The sequence below is a fragment of the Phocoena sinus genome, chromosome 11 (assembly GCF_008692025.1).
Source record: "Phocoena sinus isolate mPhoSin1 chromosome 11, mPhoSin1.pri, whole genome shotgun sequence".
Lineage (NCBI taxonomy): Eukaryota > Metazoa > Chordata > Mammalia > Artiodactyla > Phocoenidae > Phocoena > Phocoena sinus.
The window spans coordinates 98368569-98392809 of record NC_045773.1 but is presented as its reverse complement, the minus strand read 5'-3'; the positions used below and the strand labels follow the sequence as shown (position 1 = coordinate 98392809).

The following is a 24241-nucleotide window of genomic DNA, read 5'->3' as shown; positions in this document are numbered from 1 at the left end:
CTCTGCCTTCTTTCTGTGGTATATTAATATTACATCATCTCTCCCGAGTGGTGGTTCTATCATTTCCTGTATTTTTTTTTTTTCTTGGCTCTGAACATAACTCTTAAAAAACCCATTTTGTGGTCTTTGGGTGCTTCATCATTTTCAGATCATTCTGGGCTTCATCTAAAAGAAGAGTTACAGGACTATGATATTTATATGTTGTCATTTGTTATATACTTTAAAAATTTAATTAGAACACATCGGACAAAGGCACACTTTAGTTCCTTCTCAGGATTATCTTTGTACTTAGAATATCCATTTTTAGAAATTTCAGTCCCTGAAATTTTTCATTCTTTATCCACATGATAAAAAAGGTTTGCTTTCTGAATTTAATGAAATCTGCTCTTCTAAAATCTAAGAAAATCACGTAACTACCCTTTCTTCCCCTTTCTTCTCAAGTAGAGACTCCAAGAGGAAAAGGGCCATGTATCTAACCCTATCGCTCTACACCACATATTGGTCATTCCTGACTCAGTAGGAAGCCACTTCCCCAGCTGTCTCAGTGTCCCAGGAGGTTATACTGACTTTAAGGAGTTAGGAATTCATCAAATTATTTTCTCTAAACCAAAAGATTACTTGAGGAGATTAGCACCACACACAGTAATTGTGACATGCAACAGCTAGCAGTGTCCCTGTGTCCTCACATAAAAGAGAAACAAATTCATTGTGTCACAGTGTGTATGTGTAAACCACAAATACACACCTAAGAAAGTAGCTCTGGTTTGGTATTAGGAGCAGATGTTGGCTGAATTCTCATTCATTCATTTCAATGAACAAATAGTGTGTACAGACGGAAAAGATGTCCCAGAACCAAGCCGTAGGGCACCCCAACGTCAAAAGTCAAGGAGAGAAGTGAAAACTAACAAAGCAGACTGAGAAGGAGGAGCCTGTGCTGTAGGAGAAAATTCAGGAGAAAAGGCGGACTCTCGTCATGACCTCTTCTGCAGGACCGTCATTCTGAAGTTCAAAGAGCTTGAGCTCTGGCAGCAGAGGCACTAAGTCTGCATGGCGGTTCCTCCAACTATTAGGGAGAACCATGGATGTTAAAACACTTTCAGTTTCCTCAACTATAAATGTGTTGGGAAGAGGGTGATAAATATTTACTTTACACAGTTAAGATGGTCAATGAGGAAAATACAGGTAAAAAATCTAACTAGTCAAGTGCTATTAAAAATTAGTATTTTAAGTCATAATGAGTTCTTAAAGTTTTCTAGCTACAGAGGGAGAGTGAAGCAAAATCAGACAAACTTAGCCCCCTAAGTACCTTATAAAATAAATTAACAGTTTTTTAATAAGGTAAAAAAAAATCCATCATTTACTGAACAACGAGGAATTATATAATTATATTTAAACTTTGAAAAGTGGTGGCCAAGGACTTCCCTGGTGGCGCAGTGGTTAAGAATCCACCTGCCAATGCAGGGGACACGAGTTCCAGCCCTGATCTGGGAAGATCCCACATGCTGCGGAGCAACTAAGCCCGTGCGCCACAACTACTGAGCCTGTGCTCTAGAGCCCGCGAGCCACAACTACTGAGTCTGCGAGCCACAACTACTGAAGCCCCGCGCACCTAGAGCCCGTGCTCCACAACAAGAAGCCACCGAAATGAGAAGCCCGTGCACCACAACGAAGAGTAGCCCCCGCTCGCCGCACCTAGAGAAAGCCCGCACGCAGCAACGATGACCCAACGCAGCCAAAAATAAATAAATAGATTTATTTTAAAAAAGTGGTGGCCAAGAATAGGAACACAGAGTCTATAAAGAACTGAGTCTCCTGACCTCACCATAACCACTCCAACCCCAAAAAAATGAGAAAAAGAAAATGGACTGGGACTTCCCTGGTGGTCTAGAGGTAAAGAATCCACCTTCCAGGGCTTCCCTGGTGGTGCAGTGGTTGAGAGTCCGCCTGCCGATGCAGGGGACGCGGGTTTGTGCCCTGGTCCGGGAAGATCCCACATGCTGTGGAGCGGCTGGGCCCATGAGCCATGGCCGCTGAGCCTACGCGTCCGGAGCCTGTGCTTCGCAACGGGAGAGGCCACAACAGTGAGAGGCCTGCGTACCGCAAAAAAAAAAAAAAAAAGATGTTGGGAATGATACTCACCAAAGTTAAAAAGCAATGGTTATCTTGAGGCAATTAAAGTGATTTCTTGCTTCTTTTTCTTTCTTATTTTCTTCTTTATTTCTACTTTCTTATTACTTAGGCATGTATCCTTTTGTTTAAATAATAAAAAATAAAGTCACTGCTCTTAAAATTTAGTTAATTTGAATGAGGAATAACCTAAAGGCTTTCTGTCCTTCTTAGCCTCTAAAATCAAAGGCTGGGTCCTCAACACTAAGCAAGATCTTGAGACAACAAACGTGGTGAAGTTTACGCGTCTATGAAATAAATAATAAGTAGAACACAGACACTAGGATGAGAAAAACGTACTTTACGGGTTACTCTTATGTACCCTCCTAGAGCTCTCACTTACTTTTTGTGTTTTTTAAGGAACCACAGGTGAGTTTTGGTTCTGAAGCCTCTGCTCATCCAATGCTAAGACACTCAGCTAGGATTCTGTAACCGTTTCCATCCAAACAAGCCGAGACGTCTCCCCCTTAATGCTCCACAGTTGCTCAGTTTTGTGCACAACGATGGACCAATAGCTTAAGATCCACACCACCGAGTTCTAAGATTCTCAGCAAACCACACGCCCAGCTCAGCCCTCAAACATGCAGAGAAGAGATAAATGAGACAGATCTACTAACAGGCACAAAACAAAACTCAACTGTCACTAACCTTGTAAAGTATTAGTTAGATCAGAGTATACTGCCTAGATAAACTCACTTTTATAAGCAAGCCAGCGCCATGGCTCAAAATGTAAAGTTTTTAAACATGAAATCCTGCAGGAACAACAGCTGGGCCCAGGCCAATTTTTAAAACTACATTGGCTCTAAAAGCAGATAATCATCTCCATTATCCCCGTTAGGCTCATGATAATAGCTACAAGGAAATACTTAGGCTGGAGCCTACTGAGGAAGCCATTCCTGCTTCTAGCAACAAAATTAACTCCAAAGCCACCGCATGTCTCTAATGCTAACAATGAGGTAGTCCTCAGAGGTTAAAACTTTCATTATTACTTCACATTCTGTGTGCTTTAATTCTTTCTTTTAGCAGAATACATTTACAGTCTGGATTCCCTGTTACCTGTAAAACTTTTCTATTTCATTGTGAAGACTATACTTTTGGCATGAGGCCTCACGTCAGAAATAGCTTTGGCCCAAGAACAAAACAAGTCAAAACAACCATTCACAGTTTTCTTTTTCTTACTAAGTTTTATCCAATATTTTTTTATATACTCAAAGTGTGTACAAGGAAAGTTATAAGTACATCTCAAAAGTAAACATAAGCATTTCTATCAATAATAATTTGAGTTTTACTTTTACTGTAATGACTAGAAAGCTTGTCAAGGTTAACGAAGTGATGGTTGAACGAACAAGGGTGTGTTTGCAGTTACCATGCAAAGCCTGAAGTCAATTCTAGACTCTTTGCTCTTCTACTCAAAGAAACCAAATGTGATTGTGGGAGGTCTGTCCTCTCCAAGCTCCTGAGCATCAGAGGACCCAGGCTAACCTGGACTTGCACACATACTCTTACGTAACTCAGTCATTAACCAAGCCCCCCTGCTACCTTCCCTCACGGGACATTACATTACCCTCCAGTTTTGCTATTTTCTCCCCAGAAAGATATTGTTTCATGTTGCCCTCCATCGTTATCTACCAGCATCATTTGTCCTTGGACAAACTGAACAGTGTCAATATGGATCTGAGAAGCGCTGAGTTTCTGATACACCTCTAATTTTAAACTCAGTTACTAATAAAACTTTTATTTTATAGTTTAATATGTTTAATAAATATCTTTTTAAGCAAACATCTCTCCATGTTAAAATATTTTGCTTAATGAAAAAAGTGATAAAACATAAACGTTTTTGACAGGTTTTTTTTTTTTTTTTAGTTAAAAACTCTAGTATCCTGTTTGAAAAAGAAGCTTCATTTCATATCCTAATTACTGGTCATCAAACTTTTTCTTATGAATAAGTTTTTTTTTTTTAAGGTAAAAAATGTTTCGATTGTCTTACATCCTAGAAGGATTATCTTGTGCACCCATCTTGCTTTGGAGATTAATGCTCTTAGCATCAAGGGCAACACACACTAACTGCTAGATAAGCACTTTATCTGTGACTTCCCTCTCCTGGCTCCCGCTTAAGAATTCTCTCTCCATCTCTCAGCAAATACTCATGGACATCCATTTTGGCAGAGCATGCATCTGAAATAAAGCAATATAAAAAAATCTCTGGCTTACATCTCTGGAGAACTTGGTTTAAGTTGTCTTGCATTGTTTCCCTACACGTGGGAAGAGTATGTTCATTTGTTTCATGGATCATATTCTTCAAATTTTCAAGAACTCGCATTTCTCGAAGACCACGTTTTTCCTATTAAAAGAAAGTAAACAGCTAGTACATATTGTGTCTTAAATCTTAGTAATTACTTTCTGGGATTTCCACCCAGGTTTTGGTTATGTTATTACCTACTACTGAAATTTACCCAGCCTTCTTCTAATTATTTGGCAATAAATGAGGTCACAACCTGGAGGCATCTTTTTAAATTATGAAATGCTTCAAAAGTTGCAATGTAATATTTTTATACCTATGTTTAAAAATGGGCACGAGGGGGGCTTCCCTGGTGGCGCAGTGGTTGAGAGTCCGCCTGCCGATGCAGGGGACATGGGTTCGTGCCCCGGTCCAGGAGGATCCCACATGCCATGGAGCGGCTAGGCCCGTAAGCCATGGCCGCTGAGCCTGCGCGTCCGGAGCCTGTGCTCTGCAACGGGAGAGGCCACAACAGGCCCGCATACCGCAAAAAAAAAAAAAAAATTGGGCATGAGAAATACTAAAAGAACAAGAAGAGACCTAGACTCCATGTATTTCAACTGTGGCAAAGAAAGAAATGATCTGGTTTTAAATTTGATTTTGTTGTTCTTACCATCATAAAGCTTCTATTATTATGCTCTGTATTTTTCATCTGATTCCAGATTTCTCAACTAAAAATGTGTTGTAAAAGTAATAGTATGTGGGAACTTCCCTGTACAGAAAAGAGTTAACACTGAGTGCCTGAGACCTCCTCCTTACAAAGGCCTGCCTGCAAGGTTGGCCTTCGGCTGGGGGCTGGGAACTTGACCAGAAAACAGCTCCCATGGAGGTGTAAGACACCTCTTTCCTTCTGGGAGTCTGGAATTTTGATACGCGCTAGGCAGTGTGTGCCTACTTGTCCAGTCCCCAATAAGAACCATGGACCCCCAGGTTCAGACGAGCTTCCCTGGGAGACACTATTTCATGCGTGTTGTCACAACTCACTGCTGGGGGCATCCCTGGAAGTTTCTGCCTGGCCTCCTATAGAGTCTCCCCATGTACCTGTTCCCTTTGCTGATTTTGCTCTGCATCCTTTTGCCATAACAGAGTTCAGCCACCAGTACAACCACTTGCTGAGTCCTGTGAGTGACCAATGAACCTGGGGGTGGTCTTGGGGACCCCCAGCCCATCCCCCCTTCAGAAAGCTGAGCTTGAACCACCCTTCCACTTGGGTGGGCTAGACTTAGTGACCTGCTTCCAAAGAATAGAGCAGGGAATGAGAAAAATATTAACTTTACAGTGGAGTCAATGAAGGTGACCTCATCAGTGATGTCATGGTGACAGCACGCACCTCCCAATGTAATGTGACAAGAAAGGCACTTTAACCTCTCTGGTACTCTTTCCCAAAGCCCAGAAACCCAGTATAATCTTAGGAAGAACAGCAGACAAACCCAGATTGGGGGACATTCTACAGGATACTGCCCAGGACTCAAGACTGTCAAGATCAAGAAAAACAAGGAAAGACTGAGAAACTGTCACAGACCAAAGAGGACTAGACAGACATGACAATTAAATGCAGTGTGGTGCCCTGGATTACATCCCGGAACAGGAAGAGGACGGCAATGGAAAAACCGGTGAAATCCAAATAAAGTCTGGTGCTTCATTAGCAGTAATGTATCAATGTCAGTTTCTTAGTTTTTACCAATGTAGTATGGTAATTAATGTAAAACATTAACAACGGGAGGGGACTTCCCTGGTGGCGCAGTGGTTAAGAATCCACCTGCCAATGCAGGGGACATGTTCGAGCCCTGGTCCAGGAAGATCCCACATGCCGTGGAGCAACTAAGCCCATGCGCCACAAGCCTGCGCTCTAGAGACCGCGAGCCACAACTACTGAAACCCGTGCACCTAGAGCCCGTACTCAACAGCAAGAGAAGCCACTACAATGAAAAGTCCTCACATCACAATGAAGAGTAGCCCCCGCTCACTGCAACTAGAGAAAGCCCACACGCAGCAACGAAGACCCAACGCAACCTAAACAAACAAACAAACAAACAAAACAAAACAAAACAAGGGGGGGTGAGACGTATAGGAGACCTCTGTACTACCTTAGTAACTTTACTGTAAACCTTAAAATAATACAAGATGAAAAGTTTACTTTAAAAAGGGTGGTAAACTTGATTGTAAGGAAATAATGTTAGTTACTGGGGGTTTTGTTTTGAACCATTCTTATGGAGCAGCTGTGGTCAGATTTTTACTCGAATTTTTCCATAATAAAAAATTTTAAACTTATACAAAAGTTGAGAGAGAATGAAAGAATGAATCCTCATGTACTCATCACCAAGCTTCAACTTGTGGCTGACTTTGTTCCCCCTGTAACACTCCGTACAGCCCCCTACCCACAATCCTAGATTCTTTTAAAGCAATATTTCAATATCTACCTTTAAAAAACAAGGATTCCTCTTTAAAAATAAAAAATAAAAAAAATAATGAAACCACAGCACCCTTCCCCTCTCCCATTTCCTCCTCCCCTTGCCCCAACCCGCCCACTCACTCTCTTTCTCAACAATAATTCTTCAATACTAAATATCAACAAAGTACTCACATTACCTCAAATATCCCAAAGTTTCCTTCTATACCCCAGTTCGTTTAGACCAAAACCTAAATAATATTCATACACTGCAACTGGTTAATATGCTTCCTAAATCCTTTTTAATCTATAGATTTCCCTTCCATTTTTTGTCCACCTTGCAACTTACTGAAAAAAAGCGAGTCATCTGTTCTGCACAGTTTCCCACAATCTGTTTTTTAACTGAATGAATCCTAATGGTGTGATTTAAGATATCCTTTTGTCTCTTCTCTCTCCTGTAAATTACTAGTTAGAACTAGAGGGCTGATCAGATTCACGGTTTGTTTTGTTAAATTGTTTGCAAGCATATTTCAGAGGCAGAGATTGGTTCAAGATGGCAGAGCAGAAGGACGTGTGCTCGCTCCCTCCTGTGAGAGCACCGGAATCACAACTAACAGCTGAACAGTCATCAACAGGAAGACACCGGAACTCACCAAAAAAGATACCCCACATGCAAAGACAAAGGAGAAGCCGCAATGAGATGGTAGGAGGGGCGCAATCACAATAAAATCAAATCCCATGACCACTCGGTGGGTGACTCACAAACTGGAGAACACTTATACCACAGAAGTCCACCCAAAGGAGTGAAGGTTCTGAGCCCCACGTCAGGCTTCCCAACCTGGGAGTCCGGCAACAGAAGGAGAAATTCCCAGAGAATCAGACTTTGAAGGCTAGTGGGATTTGATTGCAGTAGTTCGACAGGACTGGGGGAAACAGAGACTCCACTCTTGGAGGGCACACACAGCAGTGTGCGCATCAGGATCCAGAAGTAGTGACCCCGTAGGAAACTGAACCAAACCTACCTGTTAGTGTTGGAAGGTCTCCTGCAGAGGAGGGGGTGGCTGTGGCTCACTGTGGGGACAAGCAAACCGGCGGCAGAAGTTCTCGGAAGTACTCCCCTTGGCGTGACCCCTCCCAGAATCCGCCATTAGCACCACCAAAGACCCTGGGTAGGCTCCAGTGCTGGGTCGCCTCAGGCCAAACGACCAACAGAGAGGGAACCCAGCCCCACCCATCAGCAGACAAGCGGATTAAAGTTTTACTGAGCTCTGCCCACCAGAGCAATGCCCAGCTCTACCCACCACCAGTCCCTCCCATGAGGAAGCTTGCACAAACCTCTTAGATAGCCTCATCCACCAGAGGGCAGACAGCAGAAGCAAGGAGAACTATAATTCTGCACCTTGTGGAACAAAAACCACATTCACAGAAAGATAGACCAAATGAAAAGACAGAGGACTTTGGACCACATGAAGGAACAAGATAAACCCCAGAAAAACAACTAAATGAAGTGGAGATAGGCAACCTTCCAGAAAAAGAATTCAGAATAATGACAGTGAAGATGATCCAGGACCCTGGAAAAAGAATGGAGGCAAAGATAGAGAAGACGCAAGAAATGTTTAACAAAGACCTAGAAAAATTAAATAACAAACAACTAGAAGAATTAAAAAACAAACAAACAGAGATGAACAATACAGTAACTGAAATGAAAAACACACTAGATGGAATCAATAGCAGAATAACTGAGGCAGAAGAACGGATAAGTGACCTGGAAGACAGAATGCTGGAATTCACTGCTGCGGAACAAAATAAAGAGAATGAAAAGAAATGAAGACAGCCTAAGAGACCTCTGGGACAATATTAAATGCACCAACATTGGCATTATATGGGCCCCAGAAGGAGAGGAGAGAGCGAAAGGACCCGAGAAAATATATGAAGAGGTAACAGTCGAAACCTTCCCTAACACGAGAAAGGAAATAGCCACCCAAGTCCAGGAAACTCAGAGTCCCAGGCAATATAAACCCAAGGGGAAACACGCCAAGACACACAGTAATCAAACAGACAAAAATTAAAGACAAAGAAAAATTATTAAAAGCAACAAGGGAAAAACAACAAATAACATACAAGGGAACTCCCATATTGTTAACAGCTGACTTCTCAGCAGAAACTCTACAAGCCAGAAGGGAGTGGCACAATATATTTAAAGTGATGAAAGGGAAGAACCTACAACCAAGATTACTCTACCTGTCAAGGGTCTAGTTCAGATTCAACGGAGAAATCAAAAGTTCTACAGACAAGCAAAAGCTAAGAGAATTCAGCACCACGTAACCAGCTCTACAACAACTGCTAAAGGAACTTCTCTAAGTGGGAGACACAAGAGAAGAAAATGACCCACAAAAAACAAACCCAAAGCAAATAAGAAAATAGTAATAGGAACATACATATCGATAATGACCTTAAATATGAATGGATTAAGTGCTCCAACCAAAAGACACAGGCTTGCTGAATGGATAGAAAAACAAGACCCACATATATAATGTCTACAATAGACCCACTTCAGACCTAGGGACACATACAGACTGAAAGTGAGGGGATGGAAAAGATATTCCATGCAAATGGAAATCAAAAGAAAGCTGTAGTAGCAATACTCGTATCAGATAAAATAGACTTTAAAATAAAGAACGTTACAAGAGACAAGGAAGGACACTATATAATGATCAAGCGATCAATCCAAGAAGAAGATAGGACAATTATAAATATATATGCACCCAACATAGGAGCACCTCAATACATCAGGTAAATGCTAACAGCTATAAAAGAGGAAATCAACAGTAACACAATAATAGAGGGACTTTAACACCTCACTTACACCAATGGACAGGTCATCCAGACAGAAAATTAATAAGGAAACCAAGCTTTAAATGACACACTAGACCAGATAAGAGTTAATTGATATTTATAGGACATTCAATCCAAAAACAACACATTACACTTTCTTCTCAAATACACACAGAACATTCCCCAGGATAGATCACATCTTGGGTCACAAATCAAGCCTCAGTAAATTTAGGAGAACTGATATCATATCAAGCATCTTTTCTGACCACAATGCTATGAGATCAGAAATGAATTACAGGGAAAAAAACGTAAAAAACACAAACACGTGGAGGCTAAGCAATACATTACTAAAAAATCAAGAGATCACTGAAGAAATCAAAGAGGAAATCAAAAAATACCTAGAGACAAATGACAATGAAAACACAATGATCCAAAACCTATGGGATGCAGCAAAAGCAGTTCTAAGAGGGAAGTTTATAGCTATACAAGCCTACCTCAAGAAACAAGAAAAATCTCAAATAAATAATCTAACCTTACACCTAAAGGAACTAGAGAAAGAAGAATAAACAAAACCTAAACGTAGCAGAAGGAAAGAAATCATAAAGATCAGAGCAGAAATAAATGAAATAGAAACAAAGAAAACAATAGCAAAGATCAAGAAAACTAAAAGCTGGTTCTTTGAGAAGATAAACAAAATTGATAAGCCATTAGCCAGACTCCTCAAGAAAAAGAGGGAGAGGGCTCAAATCAGTAAAATTAGAAATGAAAAAAGAAAAGTTACAACAGACACCGCAGAAATACAAAGCATCATAAGAGACTACTACAAGCAACTCTATGCCAATAAAATGGACAACCTGGAAAAAATGGACAAATTCTTAGAAAGGTATAACCTTCCAAGACTGAACCAGGAAGAAATAGAAAATATGAAGAGACCAATCACAAGTAATGAAATTGAAACTGTGATTAAAAATCTTCCAACAAACAAAAGTCCAGGACCAGGTGGCTTCACAGGTGAATTCTATCAAACATTTAGAGAAGAGCTAATAACACCCATCCTTCTCAAACTCTTCCAAAAAATTGCAGAGGAAGGAACACTCCCAAACTCGTTCTATGAGGCCACCATCACCCTGATACCCAAACCAGACATTACAAAAAAAAAGAAAATTGAAGACCAATGTCACTGATGACTATAGATGCAAAAATCCTTAACAAAATACTAGCAAACAGAATCCAACAACACATTAAAAGGATCATACACCACGATCAAGAGGGATTTATCCCAGGGATGCAAGGATTCTTCAACATATGTAAATCAATTTGATACACCACATTAACAAACTGAAGAATAAAAACCATATGATCATCTCAATAGATGCAGAAAAAGCTTTGGACAAAATTCAACACCCATTTATGATAAAAAATCTCCAGAAAGTGGGCACAGAGGGAACCTACATCAACATAATAAAGGCCATATACGACAAAACCACAGCAAATGGAGAAAAACTAAAAGCATTTCCTCTAAGATCATGAACAAGACAAGATGTCCACTCTCACCATTACTATCCAACATAGTTTTGGAAGTCCTACCCACGGCAATCAGAGAAGAAAAAGAAATAAAAGGAATACAAATTGGAAAAGAAGAAAAGTAAAACTGTCACTGTTTGCAGATGACATGATACTATACACAGAGAATCCTAAAGATGCTACCAGAAAAATACTAGAGCTAATCAATGAATTTGGTAAAGCTGCAGGATACAAAATTAATGCACAGAAATCTCTTGCATTCCTATACACTAATGATGAAAAATCTGAAAGAGAAATTAAGGAAACACTCCCATTTACCACTGCAACAAAAAGAATAAAATACCTAGGAATAAACCTACCTAAGGAGACAAAAGACCTGTATGCAGAAAACTATAAAACACTAATGAAAGAAACTAAAGATGATACCAACAGATGGAGAGATATACCATGTTCTTGGATTGGAAGAATCAATATTGTGAAAATGACTATACTACCCAAAGCAATCTACAGATTCAATGCAACCCCTATCAAATTACTAATGGCACTTTTTACAGAACTAGAACAAAAAAATCTTAAAATTTGTATGGAGACACAAGACTCCAAATAGCCAAAGGAGTCTTGAGGGAAAAAAACAGAGCTGGAGGAATCAGACTACCTGACTTCAGACTATACTACAAAGCTACAGTAATAAAGACAGTATGGTACTGGCACAAAAACAGAAACATAGATCAATGGAACAAGATACAAAGCGCAGAGATAAACCCATGCACCTATGGTCAACTAATCTATGACAAAGGAGGCAAGGATATACACTGGAGAAAAGACAGTCTCTTCAATAAGTGGTGCTGGGAAAACTGGACAGCTACAGGTAAAAGAATGAAATTGAAACACTCCCTAACACCATACACAAAAATAAACTCAAAATGGATTAGGGACCTAAATGTAAGACTGGACACTATAAAACTCTTAGAGGAAAACATATGAAGAACACTCTTTGACATAAATCACAGCAAGATCTTTTTTGACCCACTTCCTAGAATAATGGAAATAAAAACAAAAATAAACAAATGGGACCTATTGAAACTTCAAAGCTTTTGCACAGCAAAGGAAACTAAAAACAAGACGAAAAGACAACCCTCAGAATGGGAGAAAATATTTGCAAACGAATCAACAGACAAAGGATTACTCTCCAAAATATAAAACCGGCTCATGCAGCTGTATACTAAAAAAACAAACAACCCAATGCAAAAATGGGCAGAAGACCTAAACAGACATTTCTCCAAAGAAGACATACAGATGGCCCAGAAGCACATGAAAAGCTGCTCAACATCACTAGTTATTAGAGAAATGCAAATCAAAATTACAATGAGGTATCACCTCACACCAGTTAGAATGGGCATCATCAGAAAATCTACAAACAGCAAATGCTGGAGAGGGTGTGGAGAAAAGGGAACCCTCTTGCACTGTTCGTGGGAACACAAATTGATACAGCCACTATGGAGTATGGAGGTTCCTTAAAAAACTAAAAATAGAACTACCATACGACCCAGCAATCCCACTACTGGGCATATACCCTGAGAAAACCATAATTCAAAAAGACACATGCACCCCAATGTTCACTGCAGCACTATTTACGATAGCCAGGTCATGGACGCAACCTAAATGCCCAGTGACAGACGAATGGATAAAGAAGATGTGGTACATATATACAGTGGAATATTACTCAGCCATAAAAAGGAATGAAACTGAGTCATTTGTAGAGACCTGGATGGACCTATAGTCTGTCATACAGAGTGAAGTCAGAAAGAGAAAAAACAAATATCATTTATTAACGCTTATATGTGGAATCTAGAAAAATGGTACAGATGGACCAGTTTGCAAGGGAGAAACTGAGACACAGATGTAGAGAACAAACGTATGGACATCAAGGGGGGAAAGTGGGGAGGGGGTGTGTATGTGGTGGTGTGATGAATTGGGAGATTGGGATTGACGTATGTACACTAATATGTATAAAATAGATAGCTAGTAAGAACCTGCTGTATAAGAAAAGTAAAATAAAATAATAAAAAAAAAAAGGAATATTTCAGAGGTGGGCTGTGCACTTTCAACAGGATGTTGGTAACATTCCGTATTCATTTATCAGCAGGAATACTTCCGTAAAGAGAAACTTCCCCTCGACAACTATTTGGTTACTCTGAGATATGCTCATATGAAAGGCAGAATAAAACATTTGATTATTTCTCTTTATTCACCGGTTTCAAAAATAATGGTTTGGTTTCCTAAACTTGCTAAAGGTTTCTTTTTTGTATGTTTCCACGCATTCCTATGACTCATAGGAATATCTGAAGTTTTTAACCCATTGCAGTATTTGTCCTCCCTGATGCTGAAATCATCCTATTTCCAGGGAGAGCCTATTTACCTTGGCTCTGGAATGCTTCAGTCCAAACCCCAGTGCTCCTTAGTAGCTTCTTTGCTTTCTAGTTCGACCTGATGCTCCAGGCTCTTCTTGTCCATTTCCTGACCCAGACTTGGAATCAGCAGGTCTCTAAACACCACTGGTATTAGGAGACTGAGCACTAAGGGTCAGTCATCATTTCTAGCCCTTTGAGTGGACAAGGCTAGGAAATAGGTATTTTTGTGAAAAGAAAATAAACATCTTAAATTCACATTCATAATCAAACTTAAATTCAGGGGACTTCCTTGGTGGCTCAGTGGTTAAGAATCCGCCTGCCAATGCAGGGGACACGGGTTCGAGCCCTGGTCTGGGAAGATCCCACATGGCGTGGAGAACTAAGCCCGTGCACCACAACTACTGAGCCTGCGCTCTAGAGCCCACGAGCCACAACTACTGAGACTGCGCGCCTAGAGCCCGCGCACCGCAACGAACAGAAGCCCCTTCTCACCACAACAAGAGAAAGCCCGCGCACCACAACAAAGACCCAACACAGCCAAAAATAAATAAATAAATGTATTTTTAAAAAACCCTTAAATTCGGGACTACAGGATTTTTAATTACCCTCCTATCTTTATGTTTCTTTTTCAATTCTCAAAATACCAACAGAGTTACTCATTTGCTTTATCACCAAGTCAATGAAATAACAATACCAGTGCCAGAATTAACAAAATTACTGAAAATAATTTCAGGTTGTTTTTTTTTTTTTTTAACTTTCTGTTCTGAAGGGTATTCCACTAGAAATGTACACAGTCAAATTACTGCGTTTTAAAGTTACCTGGAAGAATTTCTCTGCGTGGCAATGCCACCTTCTAGGAAAATAGGTTTGCTTTTTTACATGTTACTTGATTTTTAGGGATTGCTCCTTAAAATTTAATTCTCTTTTAAATTATGTAAAATATTTACACGGCTCCCAAACTACATCTAAAAATATATACATTCAAAAAAGTCTAGCTTCTATCACTATCTTTTGTATCCTATTCCCTCTATCACTCTCTTTAGATAATTTTTATCCTGCCATTGTCTTAACTATAAGGATATACATCCACATGTATACATAGATATATGTATGTATACACAGATGCGTATATAAACATATATGTGTGTGTATATACACATTATGTATAAATATATTTCCACTCCTTCTTAAACAGAAACATGATATACAGACTTTTCTTATTTCACTTTGAGTCACGCTGATTAACACACACACACCCACAATGTATATAATCTTTCTCTATGTGGTCACGTGGTCTATTTGTTCTCTCTTTTGGGTATCTATTTCAGTATTTTAAAAAGTTGGCGTTTTTGTTCTCATGGTTATGTTTACACTAATACTTCTTACAATACCCCGGTCTCCACTCTGGCTACTGTCTGTTGGTTCCCTACTCTAAGCAATATTAGTATTAGGTGGTCACCTCTTCTGTCTCTAGCCTTTCCCTCTCCCTCAGAATCTAATCTGCAACAGCATCCTTTCCCTCCCAGTTAATACTGATAAGGCAACAACTGAGGACAGTCTCCTTTTCATATGCCCTTCCCTCTCCTTCCGTTTTCTGATAGGCTGTATCTACACGGGCAGAAGACAGAGCCACCGCTGAGCTTGCGTGTCCGGAGCCTGTGCTCCGCAACGGGAGAGGCCACAACAGTGAGAGGCCCGCGTACCGCAAAAAAAAAAAAAAAAAAGGAAGACTATAAACCAACATCTGTTTATTTGTTATATGAATATTATTTCTGGGGTGAAAATTCTCAGAGCAAAGCACAGCACCAATGAAGCTTGGTTTCTGATGTATAACACCCCATAAAATTACATATACAGTTAAGTTTTCTCAAGTTGAAATTAATAACAAGCGCTCAGGTAATGTGCTTCAAGACAGTGCCTGGCACTAAATGCTTCAAAATGTTAGCAACTGTTCATAATGTTAGTACAGTCACTGTAATATTTACGTTAAAGATGTAACGACAGTATTAGAGAGGAAATGAGGGGCCGATGTAATATTTAAAATTTTCTTTCCATCATAAAATGGTCAGTTCCACAATTTTTTTTTCTCACAAGTTTTAAAACCGTTATCATACATACGTGAATCTATTACATGCACATGGGATCGACTTCTTCCTGATATTTAATATTTAATACTCTGACAGCTACTCTTACAACCTAACAAAAATGAGATCAGATGTCAAATGAAATTCTTGCCTGTCCTGCCTTTTAAGAGACTTTATCTTTTTTTTTTTCTTCCGGTATGCGGGCCTCTCACTGTTGTGGCCTCTCCCGTTGCGGAGCATAGGCTCCGGACGCGCAGGCTCAGCGGCCACGGCTCACGGGCCCAGCCGCTCCGCGGCATGTGGGATCCTCCCGGACCGGAGCACGAACCCGTGTCCCCTGCATCGGCAGGTGGACTCTCAACCACTGCGCCACCAGGGAAGCCCGGGACTTTATCTTTTTATCAGTACAACTCACATTCAGACGCAGCAGTAAGAACCCTCACACCTCCTATAACTACTGTACTTATTTTAACAAATTTTTTTGCCTCAATTTTAATCAACATTTCGTCCATTTTTTCCCTATTTCTCTAACACCTATTTTTCTTTCTCAGTTCAAGTATCAGCCCCGCTTCTGAAGATTTCCCTCCCAGCTCAGCTGGGAGTTATCTCCTCTTCTGAGATTTCAATCACTTTGTGCTTATTTTATCATAATAATTTCACCATTACAATTTGTTCTCCGCAGACTGTAAATTCCTGAAGGTAGAGACTGTTTCGTATCTATTTTTGCGTATCCGGTGTGACAGACAGCTCTGGATCCATCCCCCTCCTCTCCTCCTCTCAACACCCAAATACCACGTGGCGGTAAACCTGCGCGTAACAGACACAGCTAGCCGTCGCCCCCCTGCCATCCATTCTGCTGCATGAAGTGCACGCGCCATGGCTGGGCTCCCACAGCTACCCTGTGAGCGTGAGCCTGGGGTGAGGGCACCACGGTAGTGAGGAAGAAGGAAAAGCTGGAGGAAGAGCTGACGTCCTAGGGCTGCCACACCTGCCCCAGGCTCTGGCTGCCGTGAGAGGAAAGTAGGCACTTAGGAAAGCCACTCTCCTCAGGTGTCTGTCACTAGTGACCAAACACCTTCCTTATGATACACCAAGGTATTCAGGAACCAGTCAATAAAGCAGTCAGACTGAAGTTTGCTGAAGATGAGTTCGTGCAGGACTGCACAGCCCCTAAGCATTTCATAAACGCTGACCTGCACGGCCTCCCCTCTGTCCCACACGAGAGGGGCCCCAGCGTCTCTGCAGCTGGAAAGATAACAGTGCAGAAGATCATGCCTTTACTCGCTGACACAACCAGACAAGCTCACTGGAGGGGCCCTGCCGGGATCTCTGTTCATAGTATTTACTGGAATCGGGGGGAATAAAAGAGCTGTGTGCAGTTGGGAGCAGGACAGTCAACTGTCCTGAAATACTAACAATCACAAAAAGAGAGCTTAAAATATTATAATAGAAGGTCGATAATTTAAGTAATGCTGCCACCGTGTGGCACTTACTCCCTTCTTTTAGAAAGAAAATTTTATAAAGAAAAGGATTATCGTTGCCGTGTGCGTTAACTTTTAAAAATATATAAACTATAAACGAGTTTCCTTTTAAATGCTAGCCAGTTTTTCTTCAAGTGAACCACATTTAAGTGACCTAGAGAAGACAAAACTTAAGGACCTACTGTGTGGCACATGGAACCATATACAATATCATGTAATAACCTGTAATGGAAAAGAATCTAAAAAAGAATATACATATATATGTATGAGTATGCGTGTGTGTGTGTATATATATATATATATATATATATATGTATAACTGAATCATTCTGCTGTACACCTGAAACATTGTAAATCAACTGTACTTCAATTTTTAAAAAAAAAGACGAAACTTGTAGGAAGCCCTGACAGCTCTGCCTCCCCGTTCCTCCGGTCCAGCCGTGTGATGCTGGGGAAAGACCACTTTTATTAAATAGAGGATGTTTTTATTTGGGCCAAGATAGAAAAGAACGGTAAGTAATGCACATATCTATTCAAATCTAAATCTCTAAAATGCTCTCAGCTTTTCTCTCATAATTTGAGGGGAAAGGTTAGTATGTAACAGACAGAAAAGGTAGCCGAGCCTGACATACAGGAAAGCTTCCAGGAGACACTAAAAAAGACGGACTGGGGAGGTGACTGCATGAAAGGACAGCATCAAGTACTTTTCAAGAAGAGGAGTCATGTGACCAATTAGCTGGCGAGAGCGCAAATGCAGCTGATGAAATATTTTTGAGCCCTTCAGAGACCATTCTTCAGTGACTACATGAGCCTGCCCTGCTGCATAAAGGCTGGGCCCGTCTGTCTTACTCAGGGATACAGCACTGGTTCCTGACATGGGGTCTCACACAAAATAAGTGCTGAAGACATTTTGTTTCACTTTCTATAATAAGCTTACATCTGTCATTCCCAGTGTGAAAATTTTATTCTTTAGTAAACATTTTCCTGAGATGTCTATGCCATTTGCTTAGCAAATCGCTGTTTTCCCTAAAGATATTAAAAACTGAACCAAAACTCAAAGTATTGCAAATTCTGAATACAATTTTAATTTGATTTTACTTGCTCCCATCTTTCTCTTAATAATAAGTTACCAACACCTGCCTAACATCGACATACCACGGAATTTAAAAAATGATACATTACTTAATCCTCACAAAAACTCTGCAGTATGTATTATTGTTCCCGTTTTAAAAAAGAGGAAACTAGGCCTTAATAAAGCAAATAATCACAGCTAGGAAGAGGGATACCAGGATTTGAGCCCAGATACGTCACACGTCCAGCTCCAAGGCCCATGTTCTTTTACGCTTCAGCACAGCCCTGTCTCCAAAGAGACTCTGGAGGGCTGAACAACGCGGAACCCAGGTAACTGCTCTCCTCTCAAGCACACGCCCCTCTTCTCTCGGCCCCAGTTAACAGAGGTGTTGGCTTCAAAAGGGAGTGAGCTCTTCAATATAACATATTCCGCAGCATAAATGAAATAACACTTCTTTCATCATCCATTCAAGACTCAGTCTTGCTTGTACAGCCCTTTCACAGGAACCACCTACATTATCTAATGAGCACTCAGCCACTAATCAGCTGTGTGACCTTCCACACATTTCTTTCCATCTCTGGGCTCAGTGAAGGGGGGTGGTGGGTGGGTGGGGTTAGATTAGAGAAGCCATCTTAATTCCAAAATTCTATGCTTCTTTTAATATAAAGTAGGCCTTTAGAGATACATTTACAAACTTTTTAAAAATAAAAGCTATTTCAAATTAACCAGATTGGCAAAAAAAAAAAAAAAAAAAAAGATGACTTATGAAAGGATGTTGGAAAAGCCAGGTCTTAGGCCAAGCTCTGTTAATTGTGCTTTTGAATCATATTAAGTACCTACCCTACAATGCACAAGACATTCTTTCAGGCACTTTGAACACAACAGAGCATAAGAAAGGTTAAGTGTCTATATTCTAGGAAGGACAACGGGCAATAACTAAGCAAAAAGTAAGGAAAATACAGGTAGTAATAAGAGCTCATGGAAGGCAGAATTCAAGATGGTCCCTGAGAGCACCACCCCTAGGATATACACACCTCTCAGTTATTCAGTGAAACCCTAACTGAGGTGCTGCTGTATAGATATTCTGCAGGTTTACTTAAAGCCCCAGATCAGCTGACTTTAAGAAAAGGAGATTATCCCTAGAGGGCCTGACTCCATCAGGTGAGTCCTTAACAGGGATGGGACTCTTCTCGGTAAGAGAGGTTTAAAGCATGAAAGGCAGACTTCACTTATGTCTTTGAAGAAGGAAGGGGCCGTGTGGCAGGGAATATGGGTGGCCTCTAGATGCTGAGAGCGGCCTCGGCCGACAGCAAGCAAGGAAATGGGAACTTCGTCTACCTGGGCAAGGAACTGAGTCCTGCCAAAATCCTGTAAGTCAGAAAGAGGACCCTGAACACCAAATAAGAATGGAGCCTGGACAGCTCCTTGATTTTAACCTTGTCAGACCGCGAGCACGGTACCCACCGTGCTGTGCCCAGACTCTATTCCCACTAGGTTTATCCTCACTATTCAATTGTTAATAATCTTTACATAGCATGATGAGGGAACAGTCTATGGTTAATTTTCTGTCTGGGGGATAATTATTCTTACTCTACAACAGCAGTAGTAATGATGACAAAGATAACTAACAGTTATTCCTAGGTACCAGAAAATATTCTAAGATACACACACCTTTAATCTTCACAGTAACTCCATGAAGCAGATATTACGCAGATTTTGAGTCTCTTGAACCCAGAAATGGTGTCTAATGCTGCAGCTCTGTTTCTCTTTTGAGTGCTCTGTACCACAGGCTTTCTGTACTTTTAAAGGGTTTATGGAAAGGTTCTCTCCTTTTAGCAGGTTTAGACTTCCTGCTTGGTTGGAGTCTCATTTGAAAATAAAACCCCAGGAATTCTCTGACGGTCCAATGGTTAGGACTTGGTGCTCTCACTGCCAGGGGGTTCAATCACGGGTCGGGGAACTAAGATCCTGCAAGCCGCGAGGCCCCCCCAAAAAAAGAAAAAAACCCCAACTTCCACAAAATCACAAAACTGCTTGTGTAACATCATTTACCATCTACCCAACAGTAGCTTGGGGTGTTACTATTCAACGCACAGTGAACCAATTATACACGTGCAAAATCACAGTCAAGCGAAACAGAATGGCAGGCTAGTGCATCAGGACTGTTGGGACATAGCACACAAGGTGGGGTGGGAGACGGTAAAGGTAGAAAGGTAGGAGCCGGGTCATAGAAGGATGCCGGGCTTTCTCCTGTAGACAGAAAATGATATCAAAGGTTTTTAAAAGTTAATGTCGGAGCGCTCTGGCAGCAGGGTGAAGACTGGATTTGACTGGGTTGATAAAGCAGGCATACCAATCATAATGGACAGAGGTTTGTTAGGTAGCATTTGGAAGGCTTGATCATTGAATGTAACCTAAAGGGGAGGGAATAGCCAAGGGCGATTCTCATGTTTTAACTTGAGTGCTTTAGGTAGATGCTGTGGCCCCAAATGAGAAAAAAATATATAGAAAATGGGTCTGCAAAACTGACCCATTCATCTGTAAAATCATTTTTTTCATTATATCTCATTTTATACCTGAAAACCTGAGCTCAACAGACAGTAAACACCCCAGAGCAGGCACCAGAACTGGAGCCCAAGGCACCTGCTGCCTACTCTCGTGCTCCCTCCATTCATGTCAATGCCTCTGAATGCTCTGTATATTTTATGAACACATGAACAGAAATCATAGATTTTAAAACTAGGGAATTTCCCTTCCATATATTAACACACTAACAATTAGGGCACTCTTTTTACAAAATAGGTTTCAAATACTCACTTCAAATTCTTTCACAAAATAACGGGTTTCACCTTGGATAACTGGTCTGTGATCTAACAGCCTTGAATGAATTTCTCCGAGATCTGTAAAGACAAAATGAAATTCACAGTCAATCCACGCTAAGTGGCACAATCTCTAGCTTGTTTTACTCTTCCTGTTCCCATAAACGTATGAAGGTTAAAATCCAGTTCGGACTATGGATTATCCAGTCAGTAAATTGGTAAAGTACTTTTGAGAGCAATTTGGCAATATCTAATAAAGTTGAAGACGTATACCTAGCAATTTCATGCCCAAGTATGTGCCCTAGAAAAACTCTTAAACAAAGGAAAGAGAAATGCATGTTTACTACAGCATGAATATAATGTCAAAAAAAAGGGGGGATGACCTAACATACTCATAGGATGGATATTACAAATCAGTGAGTGAAAATGAATACAGCAGGGTTACATTTATTAACAAGGATAAATCCCATAAATAAAACGTTAAGCAAAAAAGCAACTTTCAGAAGGATAAAGCCATTTATATAAACTTTCAAAATATGCAAAATCACTTCCTGTTGGGACATACACAGAAACCATAAAGCTATAAAGAAATGCACGAGAACGATAAACACCAAATTCAAGACAGCGGTTACCTTAGAGGAGGGAGGGCCGTGCAATGAGAGCAAAGGGCACGATGGGGCTCTTCATGTGTGTTTATTAATATGGGTGGTGAGTGTTCATTGTAAGTCACTGTAAGTCATAATTAAGGGAAAAAAAGTTCTGAATTTTAACTGTTTTTGGTGAGTCATCCCGGGGTATATTCTGCTCTCATACCACATACCATATTGTCCTGAAATTTCCTCTCTACTCCAGTGAGTATCTCAGAGACCAAATTGTTTGTATCATCCACAGAGGGTTAACATACATTTTTCTATATGACTGAGAAGCCATTACACTGATCTTGGGATATCTGCATCTGTGGCCTGATGTAATGGGAATTTACTTAGTCTTTGGAGAATTCAATTCTGTTCAGAAGTGGATAATCACCACTTCTGAAACCCTGACTGCGCTCCAGAACTTAAGATGTGGAGATGAGGGGAAAAAAGATTCTGAAACACACACGACCACAGAAATTAAGCTGGTTTTGTAATAACATTATAACAACAAAACAAACACGTTATAATAATTCAGAGTTGCAGGTATCCCAAGGATTACAAACAAATTCTCTCAGTTTAATAATGTAAAGTAAGCCACATATTTCCACATAAACTCAATCCTAGCCCTGCTACAGGCAAAGCACTCTTTTGTTGTTTAACAAGACAAAAGATATAATCCTTTGTTCTCCAAAGTGCATACTCTAACGTGGGAGTTAGACAATCTCTTCACACAAAAGACAGAAATAAGCACTTCAACAGACTATGAGACAAGAGAAAACACAGTAAACTGCAGATCTCTCATTATCTAATGAAGTTCTGGCCCTGAATCTGCAGACCTTTAATGTAGTATGTGGATCTCTTTGCCCATCATAAGGAACAATTTACTGCAGAGTCAATTTTTCTGGTAACACCCACATCGTCACCATTGTCACCTCACTGCTTCTCAAATCCATCCCTTCTGTTCCATCCTTGCTTGTCTTGGACTGTTTCAACAATGAGTCACACCCCTCTTCAACCCACTCCATGTACAGTCAATTCTGCTTATCTGCAGGACAGCAGGCCCTTTGTATTCTCTGATTCTGCAGTTACAAATTCACTTTATAAAGTAGGCAAGTTCACAAATGGGCATCCTGCAAGATGAGGATCCACTGTACCTGCCTGAGTGCTCTATTTAAAACACAGATCTAACCACATGACTCTTGTACTTATTGTTGTTCCATAACAATATCGAACATTGAACAAGAAGTCCATAACAATATGGAACATTCAACAAGAAGTCCAATCTCCTTAAAAGGCAAGAATTCTTCTTCGGTCTGATTCCCACGTGTAGTTTCCCAAACATGCCATGCTGACTCAGGCCTCCACACCTTTGCTCATGCTCTTCCAAACTAAGTCCAAAATATCCCTGCCCTCTTTTCTCAGCTACTAACCCTTTATTCTTCAAGACTCAGGTCAGACACTCCATGCCCCACGAAGCTCCCCGTCTCCTAACAGCCAACCACAGCCCAGAAAACCTCAAAGACCTGGGGCCTAAGTATTGAAATCATTTATTTATATATTTCCCTTTCCCTAGACCCTGGCAATAAAACTCGACACGTATATTTTCACAATCGATAGTCTTCAAGTGAGATGAACTAAAAACAGATTTTCATACTGAAAATAGTAAATGGTTCCACAAAAAAACCCAAGGAGGTTCTAGACATATTTTCAATTATAACTCAATTTTGAATTAACCTGAAAAACTTCCTTTGACTTACCTTCTTTTAAAGAAAGTACTACATCTGAAACTAATATATTGTAAATCAACCGTATTTCAATTAGAACAAAAGTACTACATCAAAATCACAAACTTCTGTGCATCAAAGGACAAAATCAACAGAGTGAAAAGGCAACCCATGGAATGGGAAAAAATATATGCAAATCATGGCTGTAAAGTGGCTAATATCCAGAATAGAAAAAGACCTCCTATAATTCAACAACAACAAAATGCACTACCTGATTAAAAATTGGGCAAAGGACCTGAATAGACATTCCTCCAAATAAGATTTACAAACGTCTAGTAGGCACATAAAAAGATGTTCAACATCATTAACCTTAGGGAAATGCAAATCAAAACTACAAGTTACTGGGACTTCCCTGGTGGTCCAGTGGGTAAGACACCGAGCTCCCAGGGCAGGGGGCCCAGGTTCGATGCCTGGTAAGGGAACTAGATCCCATGTGCCGCAACTAAGACCTAGCGCAGCCAAAATAAATATTAAAAAACAAAAACAAAACTACAAGATACTTACCTCACACCCATTAGAAAGGCCACTTCCAAAGAAACAGAAAATAACAAGTAATGTTTAGGTTGTGGAGAAACGGGAACACTTGTGAACTGCTGGTGAGAATGTAAAACGGTTCAGCCACTATGGAAAACAGCAGAGTGGCTGCTCACAAAGTTACAAACAGATTTATCATTTGATGCAGCAATTCAGCTGTGGGTATGTATCCAACACAACTGAAAGCAAGAACTTGATATTTGTACATCCATGCTCACAGGGCCAAAAA

The 24241-nt window shown here is 40.4% G+C and overlaps 1 protein-coding gene across 1 annotated transcript in view; it reads right to left on the bottom strand.

Moving 5' to 3' along the window:
* BLOC1S5 (biogenesis of lysosomal organelles complex 1 subunit 5) overlaps positions 1-24241 on the bottom strand; it is a 38130-nt gene that overhangs the window by 12367 nt on the left and 1522 nt on the right. The window contains exons 2-3 of the mRNA XM_032649732.1: positions 21058-21140; positions 4378-4507 (exon numbers count right to left, since the gene is read on the bottom strand). Coding sequence (XP_032505623.1) covers positions 4378-4507; positions 21058-21140 — 213 coding nt within the window. The remainder of the gene's footprint in view (positions 1-4377; positions 4508-21057; positions 21141-24241) is intronic.